This window comes from Orbicella franksi, chromosome 5, assembly GCF_964199315.1.
Source record: "Orbicella franksi chromosome 5, jaOrbFran1.1, whole genome shotgun sequence".
NCBI classification, from domain to species: Eukaryota; Metazoa; Cnidaria; class Anthozoa; order Scleractinia; family Merulinidae; genus Orbicella; species Orbicella franksi.
This window is the reverse complement of record NC_138149.1, coordinates 23,941,596-23,957,932: the sequence shown is the minus strand read 5'-3', so window position 1 is coordinate 23,957,932 and position 16,337 is coordinate 23,941,596. Positions and strand designations below refer to the sequence as shown.

The window sequence follows — 16,337 nt, the reverse complement described above, 5'->3', positions numbered from 1 at the left end:
TTTTTAAAAATAAAAAGCTGCGATATTAAACAATGACGTTTCGACGGCTCCATGCCATCATTCTCAAATTCAAATAAGACACATTATGTGAGTCCGTTATATAGTGATTGTACGTGTGAAAGTCTCAGTGCATATGATTAAGAAATCAAATAATAGTCGCTCATATGACCGGTAACCAATCAGGAGCCGAGAAAGACAATGGGCTATTGTTTGGAGAACAATGGATGCTATTGTTTTCCAAATCCAAGATGGCCGCCACAAATTTCAACCAATCAGGAGCCGAATTAAGAATTCAAGATGGCGGCGCCCGCGAAAGTCGGCCATGTTGGAAAACAGCCCACCAGCCTCAACGGAGGACTGGGATCGGTCTCACGGATTTCCATGGCGACACAAATCACGCCAGGGTCACGTAAAAAATGTCATGCAACTTCAAAATCGATACTTACGGTGTCCTGTGGTCCTAAACGACAGAGGTCCGGTATTTAAAAACCAAACATCACACATTGTCAAATGTCACGAACTTTAATATCAACACTTTTTGGCTAACATTAAAAGATATGACGTCATTGCCATGTTGATCGAGTAAAAAGACCGGTTTCTATCGTCATCACACAATTTTTCAAATGAACTTTAATGTCCAAAACGTTTGCGCTAAAATTACAGAAAGCTGGTCATTGTGTCTCAAATAAGATAGCACTATCAAAAGAACAGAAATAATTTTATCCAGCGTGAATGCAATCTTTGACGAGTAACGAATAATAAGGGAAGACAAAAATTTATAGGCTAAAAGGTGAGAAGAAAAAAAATACAATTGAAATGCTTCAAGTGAAAATGAATTGCTAATGACAGATTGCAATAAAATCTAAACTCCTTGATCTCGACTGTTCCCTTGAGAAAAGCACCATTCAAAGGAATCTTGAACAAACAAAAGGCGTTTTGGGCGACCATTGAAGCGGAATTAACATAATTAGTCAGAGATGAAACATGGAATAAATTAAAACCGAAAAGCACATGTTTAGAGGCTCAAATCATGATAGACTGTATCTTAACCCTTGAGAATAAAATCAAAGGAATTTCAAACAAACGTTTCGCGCTTGAAGTAAAGATTTAACTTCATTTACAAACACTGCAAATCGCTCCTTATTCAACAATTATAGTTGTCTAAGCGGGTTTCCAATAGCGCCAAAATAAATCACTTACATCAAACATAGTCCTTTCCTCCAAAGCGTCACACAACTAGCAATCGCTCAACTCCATAGCCACGAAGACAGGAAAGAATGTTACGCTTAGAAAAGAAGACGTGTGTTGAACGTTGTCACAAGTAAAATGAATTCTATCAAGACCGATTGACTTATAAACTCGTAAACCAAAACAAAAACAAAAACAAAGAGTCTGAGTCTTTGCAACGTTTATTGAATAATGATAATAAAAATAATAACAGGAACTCCGAAAAAGAATTGATTACAATTTTTAACTCTTTAAGTCTTGACCGTCGGTATTCCACAAAGTGTTGGGAACTAAACTCGTTTCCAGTTTCACAGACTCTTGGTCCCTGGTCCCAAAACGCACGATATTCTGCCCTAGTTTTCTTTGCTTTTGGTCATGAAGTCTTTGCCTGATCCTTTCCTTATTCTTGGCATAATAACTTCTCCAATACTCGTTGATCCGTTCCCTGTTGTTTTTACAGTATTGTCTTCGGTAATTTCTGATGTGCTCCTTGTTCTGTTGACAATACGCTCTCTGGCTGCTGGCGAGTCGTTCCTTGTTGTTTTCATACCATCTTTTACGACGGGTTTTGAGAATCCCGACGTTCTCTGCACGATATCTCTTTTGTTGGGCCAGGATTCGCTGTTTGTTCTTGGCATAATATTTTTTGTGGTAGGCCCTTTTACAGACAACCCTCTGGTCATTCCCCGACAGTTGATTGGAGCAATTCATCTTGCATGTGTGGCGTCTTACAAATAATGACTAAAACCCTGGAATCACACTCTCTTATAAGAGTCACATGGCTAATTCAGGTCTTAACCTCTTCTTCTACTTCCTCTTCGTCATCACCGTCGGGGAGTAACTTCTTCCGCATTAGTCTGTTTAGCAGAAATTTTCGTTTTGCCACTGCCGACTCGGCCGCTTCGTCAAAATCCATGTCGTCTTCCTCAATAAAGCGTCGAAGAGTCTTCATGACTTTACGGTGTATTGCGTCGTGTTTGATACGGTGAGTCCATTTTAGACGCTCTAAGTAAGTCCTTCGTAGCCTTCTTCTACTTACAGGTAGTAGGACGTTGAAAGCAGCATTTTCTGCATAGTTTTGGGATTTTCCCTTATCCAGGAACTGCTGGACTTCTTTCAGGTAGGTTTTTTTGACGTCTTCCCCGGCGTTTTGACGTAGCGGACTCCATGGATCTGGTTCATCGTCGTCCGCTTCTTCTTCCTCTTCGGAGCTGCTACTATCCTGATCTTCTTCCTGTTCCTCTTCAGGCTCCTCTTCATCCACCTCTTCTTCCTCTTCAACGTTCTCGTCATTGTTATCTTCCACGGGGCCAAAAATATCTGTTGAACGATCATCCATGATTCTCGTCGACCTTCACCCAAGACAACGTACTTCAAATGAGCCGAGTCGATTAAACTGATGTTTAATATACCATTTTGGGCAATGATCAGACATCCTCTCTCTTTCTTCGATGCCAGCGCGGGTATCCTTCGTGCGTCCTGAGGTGACTAAACACGCGTTTCCTGTCATCACTGGCGGATGTAAATCTAGGACCGTGTACCCAAACGGTCGTTCGGACACTTTTTGATACGCGTCCATCATGTCTTGCCAGCAAGTGGGAAAAGCTTGAAGCAGTAAATTCTTCATACCTCCTATATCACCACCACATGCACCACCACCGCCGCATCCACCACATTCACCACCACAGCCACATCCACCACCTACACCACCAACACCACCACCTACACCACCACCACATTTACCACCAAATCCACCTCCACCGCCACCATCACCACCACATTCACCACCACCACCGCCACATCCACCACATTTACCACCACCACCGCCACATCCACCACATTTACCACCACCACCACCACATCCATCACCTACACCACCACCACCACTGCGCGAAAAGCCAAATGTTCGGGCCCGAATTCGCTCGAATACGGATCGGCGCACGCCGCGTATGCCGCAATGTTCTGACGTATTCGATTGCGGCTGACTCGAAATACACCTGGAATATTCTAGAGGAATCCGGCCTGTTTTTCCGTATTCAAATTTAATACTCGTGAATGACTCGAAGTGTTCGATAAATCATACGGGCCACGTTTTGGTAGATTAATGTTGCATTAATGTTCTTCGAAGATATAGTGATCATTTATGACTCGAACATTTTCCAATACTCTCAGTTGTTCGAGAGTTTGCGACTGGAACACGAGATGCACGACGCCATTTCTGACGTCAACGTCTTCGAATACTATTGAATACGTCAAGTATGCTCTAATTTTCGAGAATCGCACGCTATGAATACGAAAGTTGTGTCACATTTTTCACAGCCAAAGATGTCTTGCGTCGTCAAGAACGGGTTTTATGCAGGTAATATACACTACCGCGTAGTTCAGTCAGACAACACGCTAATGTTCGAAACGTGCGACTGGAACACGAGACTCATGCGAAGTATGAAACGTGTTCGTGTTTGAACACGGAGGCACACGTGAGGTTTTAAGGTATTCTAAACGACACACTTCAAGTGTTCTGTGGTGTTCGACTGGGACACGAGACTCACGCGAAGTATGAAACGTATTCATGTTTGAATACTGAGGCATACGTGAGGTTTTAAGGTATTCTAAACGACACACTTCAAGTGTTCTGTGGTGTTCGACTGGGACACGAGACTCGTGTAAAGTATGAAACGTATTCGTGATTGAATACTGACGCCAACGTGAAGTACTGAGGACTCATACCAAAGCTTGTATATCCCCCAAACTTTGTTCAAACTGCCGAGTGTAACACACTTTTAAATTCCTTTGGATTCCTAACAAAACCCACCCAAAAGAAAGAAAATTACCAGGACAATATGCATGTTATCCCAACAAAAAGTAAACAACTGCCGTTATGACATCTTCATTTCATTTCAAATAATACTTTATTTATACTGAAATAATAAAACTTACTTGTATATTGTTACTTGTTCGTGTATGTTTATTTTCATCAAACGAAGGAAGAATTTACATTGTTAAGACCCTATGTTATGAAAAAGTATAAGGAACCATCTGAGAAGCAAAACCTAGAAAAACACCATAACATTTTGTATGCATTTACTTTATATCTAGATGCTACTTTGTTATGAAAAAGCATAACCATCTGAGAAGCAAAGTCTTTAAAAAACACTATAACATTTTTGTTTGCAAACTTTATAACTAGATGCTGCTGTGTTATGAAAAGGCATAATGAAGCATTTGAGAAGCAAAGTCTAAAAAACCACTTCTATAACATTTTGCATGCAACTTTCTAACTAGATGCTGCTATATTATGAAAAAGCAGAAGGAACCATCTGAGAAGCAGTCTAAAAAACACTTACATTCTGTATGCAAACTTTAGAACTAGATGCTGCTATGTTACAAAAGAGAATTAAGGATGAATTAATGAATTGCTGCTTTGCATATTTAGAGCGGTTTTCAGTTGAGTGTCGAAAGTAATTAGACAATTACTTTGGTTTAGACAATACTTTGGTTTTGGTTTTGGTTTTGGTTTTACTACACTTCGAGATTAGCTGAGAAGTCAAACTGGTGAGTAGTTGGTTTTAGTTTTGGTTTTACGACACTCAATTGAAAACCACTCTAACATCATCATTATTCAGTTCAACAATTGGAACCCTCTTATCATTACCATATACCTTTAGAGGTGTCTCAGACAAAAGGGACGTAGTGCATCCGATTTAATCTGTAGACACTGTATGTAAACCCCATATCAAATTAAAACTTATAGAGCTGGCTATCAAACTATACCAAGGACTTTCAAATAAAATGAATTGCCAAATTTTTCTAGACATTTTAGTGCTGGCGTCCAAATCATTATTATTATTATCACATTTTGAAAGCTACATGTACAAGTCAAAGTGAACTTTGTTTCTTGTTAATTTAATTTGTTTCTCAGTTTCTGGACACAAAACACTAAAAAAATTGCCCGCGTGTTGCCATATTCAATCACAGTAAAAAGTTACAGAACATTTCCAAAACAGGAATAAAAAATGGTGGACTGATCATTCAAAAATCACTCTCAGAGAAAAAATATTTCAAAATAAAAATTAACAGACATGGATGATAAACTAGCTACTGTCCAAAATTCGAGGCAGACTCACTTTGACTTAGCTTTCAAAAAGTGATCGGATGCTCGCATAGAGAAACCCTGAAAAATTTGACAATTCATTTTATTTCAAAATTCTTGGTATACATGTACGTGTAGATTGATAGCCAGCTTTATTGGCTTGAATTAGACATGCTAAATGGCGTGGGTGCAAGACACTCTGAAAGATATAGGGTAACCTCAAGACAAAGAGCTGAAAATTCAAACCAAGACCTGAGATCAACACTAAGTGTTGACAGGATTGATGACCAAAAGGTTTCACAGTCACATTGGGAAAGCTACACTGTAAGCACCTGGGTTTCTAGTGCATGCAAAAACATACTTAAGATGCCTTTGAGAGAAGAGAGAGTTGTGTTGCACATTAATCAAGTTTACAGTGCAAACAAAGTATGAAAGGATGTGAAGGCCAGAGTTTGTGGGCTTAAAAACATTAAAAACGATTCAAGCAACAATGTTCAAGGTTACAGATTATGTTTCATTTTGCACTGACAAAGGTAGCCAAGCTCTAGAAGCCTTTCATTTTTTGCTAGATATGGTGCAAACTTTTTATGCATTAATTAATCCAATCAAAATTTGAGTATCAAATTCAATATTGTTCTGAATTTTCAGCTCTTAACCTGAAATGAGTGGCTAATAGTCACTCTGAACAAACAGAATGAACTGATTAGATAACTTCATGTACACATGCAAACAAATTCCTTCTTAGACTAATAACCTAAATGAGTAATAAAACTCAATTTTCAATATTTACCTTTGGAAGGGATATGGTTAGTACAGTGGAACCTCGATTTAACGAGCCTCTATATAACGAGGTCCTCAGTATAACTAATGATTTTCATGGCCCCAGTAATAGTAGACTATACGGAAAAGAACCTTGATACAAAACCCTGTTATAGTGAACATACTTTGCCAATTCCTTGGCACTTCATTATATCAAAGTTTCACTATAGTTTGACATTACTATGGGAAATTGTCTTGAAATTTGTAGTAGTCATCAATGAAACAGGGTTTACATGTACCTTAACATAATGTATATATAAAATAACAGATGACAAACTGATCAAATGTAGATTTGACTTGACATTTTATTACTAATTAGTTTCGTACTACACAACTTGTGTGCAGTACTCATGAGATAAAATTGCCAAATGGGAATTTGCATCATTACACTGATTTGAAATACACAAGCGGCCATTGGAAATGTGATAGCTACAATAAGCGAATGCTTTTACAAACAAAGGATAGTTGGAAATTAGGAATAAACTCTGTTATTATTGAAATACAAGAGAAGATTTAAAATTTAAAATTTAACATGTAACATTTTTGAGGAGGAATTTGTTTGCATGTCTACATGAAATTATCTAATCAGTTCATTCTGTTTGTTCAGAGAGGCTAACTCAGGTTTACAAATAATAAAGTACTTCTCCCAAAGGCATAGGTTACATCGATTTGAAGCGGGGTTATATGGGGCAGCCTCCAGGTGACTTTGACAATAAATCAAAGTTCAAAGTCACTTGAAAGATTTTAAAGCAAGCTGCCCCATGTAACTCCACTTCAAATCAATGTAACCTTTGCCTCCGGGAGAAGTACCTTTGTAAACCTTTGTAGCCTCTCTGAAAAAAAATGGAATGAACTGATAACTTCATGTAGACACGCAAACAAATTCTTCCTGAGAAATGCTAAATTTTAACTTTTAAAGCTTCTGTTGTTACACAATATTAACAGTGTTTATCTATAATTTCTAATTTTCCCTCTTTTTTTTGTAAAAGCGTTCACTTATTGTAGCTATCATATTTCCAACGGTTGCATGTGTATTTCAAATCAGTGTAATGCTGTAAATTCGAATTTGGCAATTTTATCTCACGAGTGCTGCACACAAGTTATGTACTACGAAACTAAATAGTAATAAAATGTCAAGTCAGATCTACAGTTGCTCAGTTCGTCATCTGTTATAATCACGCTCTGGTTTACTACTGAGCACTCTGAAAACAGATCTCCAAATCACCTTGTTTATATATAAAATATATAGAGACTGACTTGTGAAATGCCAAAATTTACTTGCCAATATAATTTTTCAAAAGCTCTTACAAAAATAAATCTCAAAAAGTCTCCATGGCCCCCTAAATAGTCATAAATACATACATGTATCTTGTAAGCCAGGGTCTTCCTCATAGGTTTTCCTTTTTTTTCTTCAAATACGGAGGCCAGGGATTATACATACATGTAAGGCATTACCAATTTTACTTCATCCTATGATTAAAATACAATACGCATAAAAGGTTGGTTAAGTTTATGTGTAATTCCACACTGGGAAACCTCAAATCAAGCTTGCAGAACTAAGGAAAATATCATAATAAATCAATCAGTAAATTTTACACAGTAGTTTGATTTAATGGTTTAATTCACCATCGTTCCCATTGCTGTCGCTCTTGAAGTCAAGGTTACATTAACTTCCAATGTATAATTTCTGCTTGATAAAGAAACATTTACAACCAGAGGCAATTCCATACATCTTAAGCAAACATTACAACTGAACTTTACCCTAGAAACTTAAGCTTAACTTACTCGTACGTACAAGACAACCCGGGAAGGCAACAATGGCTTACGTTTTACCTGTTGTTGTTGACTCGTACCTCCGTATGTATCGATGTTTTCACCAGTTGTATGCCACCAAAAACTGCTTGAAATCGTGCACAGAGAAGAAGTGAAGGTAAACTGAATTTTGTCCGCCAAAGTAGAGTTTTTAAACAGTGAAAAAGGACCAAGAGATTGATGCAAGCTTCAACATTTCACACTTTTTAAAACGCCAAAAAATGGCGCGAGAACCGAGAGAACCTGGTATCTAATTTGGAAAACCGCTGATCCGTGCTTGTTGAAGGCCGGACACTCAGAATGCTGATGAATGTCGTTTCTCTCATTTCGTTTCAAGTCGTTTCGAGACACATTTAAAGTCAATTTCGTTTCAAAAGTAACCTCGAGGAAAAAAATCTGATTAAAGTGTTTTCGACTTCGTAATACGTTTTGTGATTTCTTGTTCAAGCGTAATGCAATCTTGATATGATGGCAGGGAGTCGACTGAGGAAGCTACTGGGCCGTTATTTAGGAGTCATCCCACAGAGAAAAGATATTTGTCTGAAGGTCTCGGGACTTTCTCCACTGAATACACCAAAACTTCTCCGAAACGAACTTGATTCCTCTTACTGACCAAACTTTGCGCAGCTTTACGTGTCTCTAGTCAGTTTAACTTTGCGGAACTTTACGTACATACATACACTTTGAATTGTAGTGATTATCCCGAAAACCTCCGTCAAAACCGAATGAGGGGAATTCGAAGTTACAACAAAGTGTGTAAATTTCTTGATTCAAGCAAAACACATGCGCCGCGCCGACAACATGAACCAAAAAAGTACAATTGTTCTGGTCAACGAACGAATACACGGTCGTGCTCCTGCCGTATGCCCATATTCTATAAGAATATTCCAGGTCCACGTCACGGTTGTACACGCGATGAATACTCTAGAATTCTATAGCTTTGGCGTCAAGATCACGTATTCGAGGATAAACGTGTACACGCGCAGATCGCACATACTTTGAATTCAGTCTAAATTTTGCTTCCAGGAGAATGCTATGCACCCGAACTGTTACCTTCTTTTATAAAGTTCTTTTTAGAAAGGGTTCGCCATCATACTCTAGGAGTACGACAGATGTGTGGTATACTTTAACGAAAATCCTCGAACGATTATGAACGGAGCGTATTCCACCGTATTCGATACGAATATTCCAGGTGTACGTCACGTGTTGTGTGCGGCTTGAATACTCTAGGATTCTATTGCGTCACCATCACAGATTCGAGTCTAGAATACATATGGGTTATTGACCAAGTGTGAGGTCAAGATGGCTGGATATTAGCCAAGTTCTTTTTTTGCGTGTTTATGGACCGAGACGGAGTCGAGGTCCATAAACACGCAAAAAAAGAACGAGGCCAATATCCAGCCATCTTGGCCGAACAAGCTTGGTCAATAAAGGATTTATTATATGGCTTTCGGGAAAATTTTTCTTGCGGGACATGGCGGGTAGTCCCGAGCGGGCAAGATAGCTCCATCTTGCCCGCTCGGGTAGCCAATCACAGCGCAGGATTTGATTCATCTTGCCCGCTCACGGAGCTAGCCATATAATAATCTAGAATATTTTGGCTTTCACGCAGTGCACCTACACCACCACCACATTTACCACCGCCACCCCACCACATCCACCACCACCATCACATTTACCACCACCACCAAAACCACATTCACCACCACCGCCACCACCACCACCACCACCACCACCACCACCACCACCACCACCACCACATCCACCACCACCACCACCACATCCACCACCACCTACACCACCACCACCATATCCACCACCACAGCCACCACCACCGCCACCACTGCATTTACCACCACCACCACAATTACTACCACATCCACCTCCACCGCCACCACCACCACATTCACCACCACCACCGCCATATCCACCACATTTACCACCACCACCGCTACATCCACCACATTCACCACCACCACCACCACCACCACCACATCCACCACCTACACCACCACCACATTTACTACCACCAGCACATTTACCACCACCACCACCACATTTACTACCACCACCACATTTACCACCGCCACCACCACCGCAACCACCACCACACTTACAACCACCATCACATTTAGCACCGCCACCAAAACCACATTCACCACCACCACCACCACCGCCACATCCACCACATTCACCACCACAGCCACATCCATTACCTACACCACCACCACCGCATCCACCACCACCACATCCACCAACACCACCACCACCACATTCACCACCACCACCACATCCACCACATTCACCACCACCACTACATCCACCACATTCACCACCACCACCACATCCATTACCTGCACTACCATCACATTCACCATCACCACCACCACCACCACCACCGCCACCACCTCCACCACACTCGTCAACTCGATCATTAATTATGTATAAAACTAAGGCATTAACTGCCTCCATTCATTTTGAGTCAAACTAGCAAGGAGTCATGTCCCTTTATTGCCGATATTGTCATAGACTATTCTCTCGTACAGATAGTAAAATTCGTCACGAAAAACATAGTTGTCAAAGCAGTGGATCAGAAAAGACACGAGATGTCCCAAATATTACATTACCTACCGAAAAGCACCATGGGATCCCTAGTAGAATAGAAATGGGAGAAGCATTTCGGTTCAAGACACCCTCCAGTATTTTGATCGTGGGCCCTTCTGGTTGTGGCAAGACTTGTTTTACCGAATCGTTACTCTTGGATCACTTGGATGAGTTGTTTGTAAACCCTCCCACTACGATTCATTATTGCTACGGGGCGTGGCAAGACGGATTTAGAGACATGGAAGACGCTGGTGTGCAATTTCACGAAGGGATTCCAGAGTCAGACCATCTCAAGTCATGGTTCTCGAAGGGTGGATTACTTGTACTGGACGATCTGATGGCAGACGGAAGTGAGGAAAAAGCGTTGCTAGACTTATTCACCAAACACTCTCATCATCAAAATATCACCGTGTTGTACTTGTACCAAGACATGTTTCCACCAGGGAAATACGCCAAGAGTATTTCCAGGAACGCCCACTACATCGTAGCCTTCAAAAATCCAAGAGATCAATTAGGGATGAAGAATTTACTGCTTCAAGCTTTTCCCACTTGCTGGCAAGACATGATGGACGCGTATCAAAAAGTGTCCGAACGACCGTTTGGGTACACGGTCCTAGATTTACATCCGCCAGTGATGACAGGAAACGCGTGTTTAGTCACCTCAGGACGCACGAAGGATACCCGCGCTGGCATCGAAGAAAGAGAGAGGATGTCTGATCATTGCCCAAAATGGTATATTAAACATCAGTTTAATCGACTCGGCTCATTTGAAGTACGTTGTCTTGGGTGAAGGTCGACGAGAATCATGGATGATCGTTCAACAGATATTTTTGGCCCCGTGGAAGATAACAATGACGAGAACGTTGAAGAAGAAGAAGAGGTGGATGAAGAGGAGCCTGAAGAGGAACAGGAAGAAGATCAGGATAGTAGCAGCTCCGAAGAGGAAGAAGAAGCGGACGACGATGAACCAGATCCATGGAGTCCGCTACGTCAAAACGCCGGGGAAGACGTCAAAAAAACCTACCTGAAAGAAGTCCAGCAGTTCCTGGATAAGGGAAAATCCCAAAACTATGCAGAAAATGCTGCTTTCAACGTCCTACTACCTGTAAGTAGAAGAAGGCTACGAAGGACTTACTTAGAGCGTCTAAAATGGACTCACCGTATCAAACACGACGCAATACACCGTAAAGTCATGAAGACTCTTCGACGCTTTATTGAGGAAGACGACATGGATTTTGACGAAGCGGCCGAGTCGGCAGTGGCAAAACGAAAATTTCTGCTAAACAGACTAATGCGGAAGAAGTTACTCCCCGACGGTGATGACGAAGAGGAAGTAGAAGAAGAGGTTAAGACCTGAATTAGCCATGTGACTCTTATAAGAGAGTGTGATTCCAGGGTTTTAGTCATTATTTGTAAGACGCCACACATGCAAGATGAATTGCTCCAATCAACTGTCGGGGAATGACCAGAGGGTTGTCTGTAAAAGGGCCTACCACAAAAAATATTATGCCAAGAACAAACAGCGAATCCTGGCCCAACAAAAGAGATATCGTGCAGAGAACGTCGGGATTCTCAAAACCCGTCGTAAAAGATGGTATGAAAACAACAAGGAACGACTCGCCAGCAGCCAGAGAGCGTATTGTCAACAGAACAAGGAGCACATCAGAAATTACCGAAGACAATACTGTAAAAACAACAGGGAACGGATCAACGAGTATTGGAGAAGTTATTATGCCAAGAATAAGGAAAGGATCAGGCAAAGACTTCATGACCAAAAGCAAAGAAAACTAGGGCAGAATATCGCGCGTTTTGGGACCAGGGACCAAGAGTCTGTGAAACTGGAAACGAGTTTAGTTCCCAACACTTTGTGGAATACCGACGGTCAAGACTTAAAGAGTTAAAAATTGTAATCAATTCTTTTTCGGAGTTCATGTTATTATTTTTATTATCATTATTCAATAAACGTTGCAAAGACTCAGACTCTTTGTTTTTGTTTTTGTGTTGTTTTACGAGTTTTTTGAGTTACAATAAAAGTGACACGTTACACCCAAGCTGTGTCTTCAGGGTAAATGGGGGGTGAAAAAGATGACTGAAGAGTTAATCTGTTGATAATCACTTCATCCTCAGCGTCGTAGTGCAGCCACGACAGGAACAATAACCTAAATTTTACTTCGCGTACGCAGAGCATTACTTCCGTTGGGATGTTTCTACTGAACATTTCATACACCGTCTGTCTTATTGATTGGGTAATGGTCATCCACGGCAAGTTGACATAGGCATGGATGTACAGGGTAGCGTTTCTCCTTTACTGCACGAAGATGGTGAGTCTTGTATAAAATTCAAACCAGATGGAAAGATTCGCATGGTACGGCAAGGTCCTCCACGAATTGAACAATATTAGGGTTGTGAATATGATAAGGCCGTCCCCCTCGCCGATACCTATTGATGGCATTTGTTGCGTTGGTAATCCTCTCGCGTACCACCTCCTTCCAAGGTGAAAGTTGTGCCTCATCTTCATTCCCCCGAGGATTTGAGGTTTTGCAATGTCCGCACCTATCTGAGTATTGTAACTCCTGTTGCAAACATCTCTTGTGCAAAAATTTTCCACAGCAATAAGTTTTCGCACTACATCGAGTCAAGGAGTCAATGACAAGGTCGCCTTGACAGATGAAACATTTGTCCTTGAACTCATCTACTTCGGGGATCAATCCTAGTAGTCTTCGACTTCTTCTAACTTCCATTTCGTGAGTCAACAAACTTTTTTACTATTTACCTTTTTGACCGAGAAGGGAGTGGGACAAGTCTAGGATTGGTTCCCGATGAGGTCACCGTCCCACGATGCTTTGGAACAGGGAGTACCCCCTCACCCCTATTTTTTACTCCTTCGACTGCCAACGGAGTGGGGCAAGTCTAGGATTGGTTCCGATGAGGTCACCGTCCCAGGATGCTTTGGAACGAATAGAAAGGTATATAAGTGCCTCGGACACAAGTCTCTCAGTCTCCATCATGGCCGCTTGTTGGACGGACCTCTGTCGTTTAGGACCACAGGACACCGTAAGTATCGATTTTGAAGTTGAATGACATTTTTTGCGTGACCCTGGCGTGATTTGTGTCGCCATGGAAATCCGTGAGACCGATCCCAGTCCTCCGTCGAGGCTGGTGGGCTGTTTTCCAACATGGCCGACTTTCGTGGGCGCCGCCATCTTGAATTCTTAATTCGGCTCCTGATTGGCTGAAGTTTGTGGCGGCCATCTTGGATTTGAAAACAATAGCATCCATTGTTCTTAATTCGGCTCCTGATTGGCTGAAATTTGTGGCGGCCATCTTGGATTTGGAAAACAATAGCATCCATTGTTCTCCAAACAATAGCCTATTGTCTTTCTCGGCTCCTGATTGGTTACCGGTCATATGAGCGACTATTACTACTAATAATCAACGAATAAAATACTAAGCATGATGCGCTTCAACTGTCAAATGAAAAGTTTTGCTTTAGTGGAGTCGGATTGATTGTTAAAAGTTTTTTGTCTTTGATGAAGAGCATTTCTTAAATTAGGCAATCCAGCTTCAGACGGCACTACTTGAGGATTGTAAATTGGTCACGGAGATCTTAGTCCCTCAGGTTGTGTAGCACCGCAGTTGTTAACCAATGACCGCAGAATGCTTATGTCCGTTAATGCGCTGAAACAGGTGTCGGCATGTATAGCTCACATAATCTGCATCGCACAGCTACATTTGTGGTTTTCACATGACGTCACTAAAATTCGAACTACAAAACTATTGATCTTCCTGAGATTTTACTTAAATGATGCTTAAGAGCAGCTGAAAACTAATGTTCATACAAATTTTCGCTCCGAATGGGTTCTTGGTTTTGTGATACACAACGCTTGAATTTCTAAGCTTTTGCGTGACGCGGCATTTACATGACGGCCTAGAGAGCCGTCATGATGGTTAAAAAAGGTGACTTATTTCGAGGAACTTGGCTATCTGAACAGTTCATGTCTTAGAAAAAGTATTATTTTAATGTTTTAGAGTTCCTCGAGGGATAAATTCACACTTTTGTAGCAAAACTCAGTGACAGATGTTTCTGTTGGTTTCCGGCCGCCATGTTGGTGCCCATACGGATGGGCACCAGCATGGCGTCTCCATACAAATCTCTATAAATTTGGGTAAAACATTTCTCCGCATATCTCGCATAAGAAAAATTGCTGTGACCAGAATTTTGGCGAGAGCCTTTGCATATTTACCTTCTTTCATTTCCCAGATTCTGGACTTTATCTATTGAACGGTTTTGATTTTTATTTTGATCTATTTTGAATTGCGTGACACTGAAAACCAGCAATTCATAAACAACGCATTGTTCGTTCATAAGAGGTAGTTTGGGTTCTGTCACTTTGATCTCATCAGCAATTTTCTCGCTCGTAAATATTGGGCGCAAGTCGCCATTAATTTTCTTCGCGAGATCGGAGAGTTATCTTCGTACTAAGTCGCTGATTGCTGATCTTTAAAGGTTAGAATAATCTGAACGGGCTTATTATAGCTCACATAACCTGTATTGCACAGATCACATTTGAATTCATAAACAACGATTGTTCGTTAATAAGAAGTGGTTTGGGTTCTCTCACTTTGATCTCATCAGCAATTTTCTTGATCGTAAACACTGGTCGCAAGTCGCTGTTATTTTTCTTCACGAGATCTGAGAGCTAGCTGTCTTCGTACTAAGTCAGCTGACCGCTGATCTTCAAAGGGTAGAGTAATCCGAACGGGCTTATTAACTTGAATATCATGTACTTGTTTTCGGTCTTGCGACTCATTGAATCTAGTGATTGTAGAGTTAATGAGTCTCTTAGGGTACTTAAACTTGAGAAAGATCTCTTTCAGGTTATCACATTCAGCAGCAAAAAGATCAGATGAAGATGAGATTCGATGTGCACGATTTAACATAGTCGTGAGAAGAGATCGTTTATACCTGTTGTGTACATGGCTCTGGTAATGGAGAAGAAGTCCTTTATCTGTTGTTTTCCCATAGACGCATGTTCTTACTTGGCCACCCATCTTCATGAGTTCCATTCCGATGAAAGGCAGTTTGCTATTGATTGCTACTTCAATCGTGAAGTTGATTGAAGAGTGTTCTTTGTTCAGTGTTGCAAAAAAAACTGTAGCAGTTGGAATATCCCGCACCACGGCTAAGGTGTCGTCCACACACCTTTTGTAGAAATAGGGTAGTTTATTCTCCCTTTCTAGCTTCGCCTCGATGGAACATATGAATGCATTTGCCATGAGCGGTTCTGGTGGTGATCCCATCGCCACACCAGCTTTTTGCTCGTAGAGGCTGCCATTAAACTGGAAAATTTGGTGTTTGGTAGCCACTCATAGAAGCGTAACGAGATCATCTCGGCTGATGTTCAGGTTGTATGTCACATTGAATCAATTCTCAGCAAAAGCATTGTTAGAAAGGATCTGTATTGTTTCCTCGAGGGGAGCATTCGTGAAGAGCGAAGATGCGTCATATGATGTTAAAATATCATGCTCAATAAAGGCATCTCCTTGAGGTCAGTGGTAAACTGGAAGACATCAGTGATTGTTTATTTGTTGACCGAAAGCTGTTTCAGTTTCTCGTCGAGCCATTTCGCAAGAACATAATTATATGTGCCCGTGGCAGACAAGATTGGTCGACTACTACAGCTTTTCTTTCAACGCTGAACAAAGCACACCTTTTAAACTTCACGATGGGTAGCCAAGTAAGATCATGCGTGAACAGGAATACAACAGATAAAGGACTTCTTCT

General features: G+C 41.1%; 3 protein-coding genes and 1 pseudogene across 3 annotated transcripts; 2 read left to right on the top strand and 2 right to left on the bottom strand.

Moving 5' to 3' along the window:
* Window positions 1–675: 675 nt before the first annotated feature.
* Window positions 676–2,566, bottom strand: LOC145487123 (uncharacterized). The gene has a single exon (XM_081465850.1). It carries the CDS (start codon window positions 2,564–2,566, stop codon window positions 2,015–2,017), a length of 552 nt encoding a protein of 183 aa, XP_081321976.1. The 3' UTR covers window positions 676–2,014.
* Window positions 2,567–10,448: 7,882 nt separating this feature from the next.
* Window positions 10,449–11,274, top strand: LOC145487114 (uncharacterized; annotated as a pseudogene).
* Window positions 11,275–11,354: 80 nt separating this feature from the next.
* On the top strand, window positions 11,355–14,113 carry LOC145487126 (uncharacterized). Its single transcript, XM_081465851.1, has 2 exons — window positions 11,355–13,376; window positions 13,483–14,113. Exon 1 carries the CDS (start codon window positions 11,358–11,360, stop codon window positions 11,907–11,909), a length of 552 nt encoding a protein of 183 aa, XP_081321977.1. The 5' UTR covers window positions 11,355–11,357; the 3' UTR covers window positions 11,910–13,376; window positions 13,483–14,113.
* A 1,113-nt stretch (window positions 14,114–15,226) lies between these two features.
* Window positions 15,227–16,108, bottom strand: LOC145487118 (uncharacterized). The gene has a single exon (XM_081465840.1). The coding sequence runs from the start codon at window positions 15,851–15,853 to the stop codon at window positions 15,227–15,229; it is 627 nt and encodes a 208-aa protein (XP_081321966.1). The 5' UTR covers window positions 15,854–16,108.
* Between the last annotated feature and the right edge of the window lie 229 nt (window positions 16,109–16,337).

Bases quoted from the DNA above. Each gene is read 5' to 3' on its own strand.
- LOC145487126 (XM_081465851.1), top strand. From the start codon at position 11,358: ATGGATGATCGTTCAACAGATATTTTTGGCCCCGTGGAAGATAACAAT.
- LOC145487118 (XM_081465840.1), bottom strand. From the start codon at position 15,853: ATGGGATCACCACCAGAACCGCTCATGGCAAATGCATTCATATGTTCC.
- LOC145487123 (XM_081465850.1), bottom strand. From the start codon at position 2,566: ATGGATGATCGTTCAACAGATATTTTTGGCCCCGTGGAAGATAACAAT.